The following is a 595-nucleotide window of genomic DNA, read 5'->3' as shown; positions in this document are numbered from 1 at the left end:
GGCAGCCGTGGTGACGCCTGGGCTGGGCCACCACCAGCCTTGGCCCCCAGCCCTCGCCCTGACCCTGGTCCCCAGCCCCCAGGCCCCTCAGGACTCACGGACAATCATGCGGGCACAAACATCACAGAACTTGGGCTTTTTGAAGTAATGATCTTTGAACTTGTGGGGTTTGTCGTTGACAAGTTTCTCGGGCTCTGGAGGGGGCTCAGGCTCCTCCTCCTCTTCCTCCTCTTCCTCATCCTCATAGATGTAGTAGATGGGTCCTCCCGAGGGGCTGACCAGCTCCCCGTTGGGCTGTGGCTCTGGTGCCGCCTCCTCCTTGGGCTTTCGCTGGAAAAGTTGCTTCAGCTTCTGGAGCTGCTGGGGCAGGAGATGCATCACCCAGGGCAGGTGTGAGGGGCCAGGCAGGCAGAGAAGCCAGTGCCTGGCTCCCTGCCCCTTTGCTCTGACCTAGAGACTCCTCATTCCCCGAGTGGGAGGAGACACCGGGCATCCTGGGGCAGAAACGTGAGGACAGGGACCCTCCCGGCCCCGTGAGGTCCCCACAAAAGCAGAAATGGTGACTCCTGAGCACTAGCTGGATGTGGGCAGCCTG

The 595-nt window shown here is 61.8% G+C and overlaps 1 protein-coding gene across 1 annotated transcript in view; it reads right to left on the bottom strand.

Annotated features, from left to right (window-relative positions):
* Nucleotides 1-378, bottom strand: part of STAC3 (SH3 and cysteine rich domain 3) — a gene marked incomplete at its 3' end in the record, with an annotated part of 2,791 nt that extends 2,413 nt beyond the window's left edge. Inside the window, 1 exon segment of the mRNA XM_008936767.1 lies at nucleotides 99-378. Coding sequence (XP_008935015.1) covers nucleotides 99-378 — 280 coding nt within the window.
* Between the last annotated feature and the right edge of the window lie 217 nt (nucleotides 379-595).

The sequence above is a fragment of the Merops nubicus genome, unplaced genomic scaffold (genome assembly GCF_000691845.1).
Source record: "Merops nubicus isolate BGI_N331 unplaced genomic scaffold, ASM69184v1 scaffold40473, whole genome shotgun sequence".
Taxonomy (NCBI): Eukaryota; Metazoa; Chordata; class Aves; order Coraciiformes; family Meropidae; genus Merops; species Merops nubicus.
The sequence above is the reverse complement of the archived record's forward strand: the minus strand, read 5'-3'. Positions and strand labels throughout refer to the sequence as shown.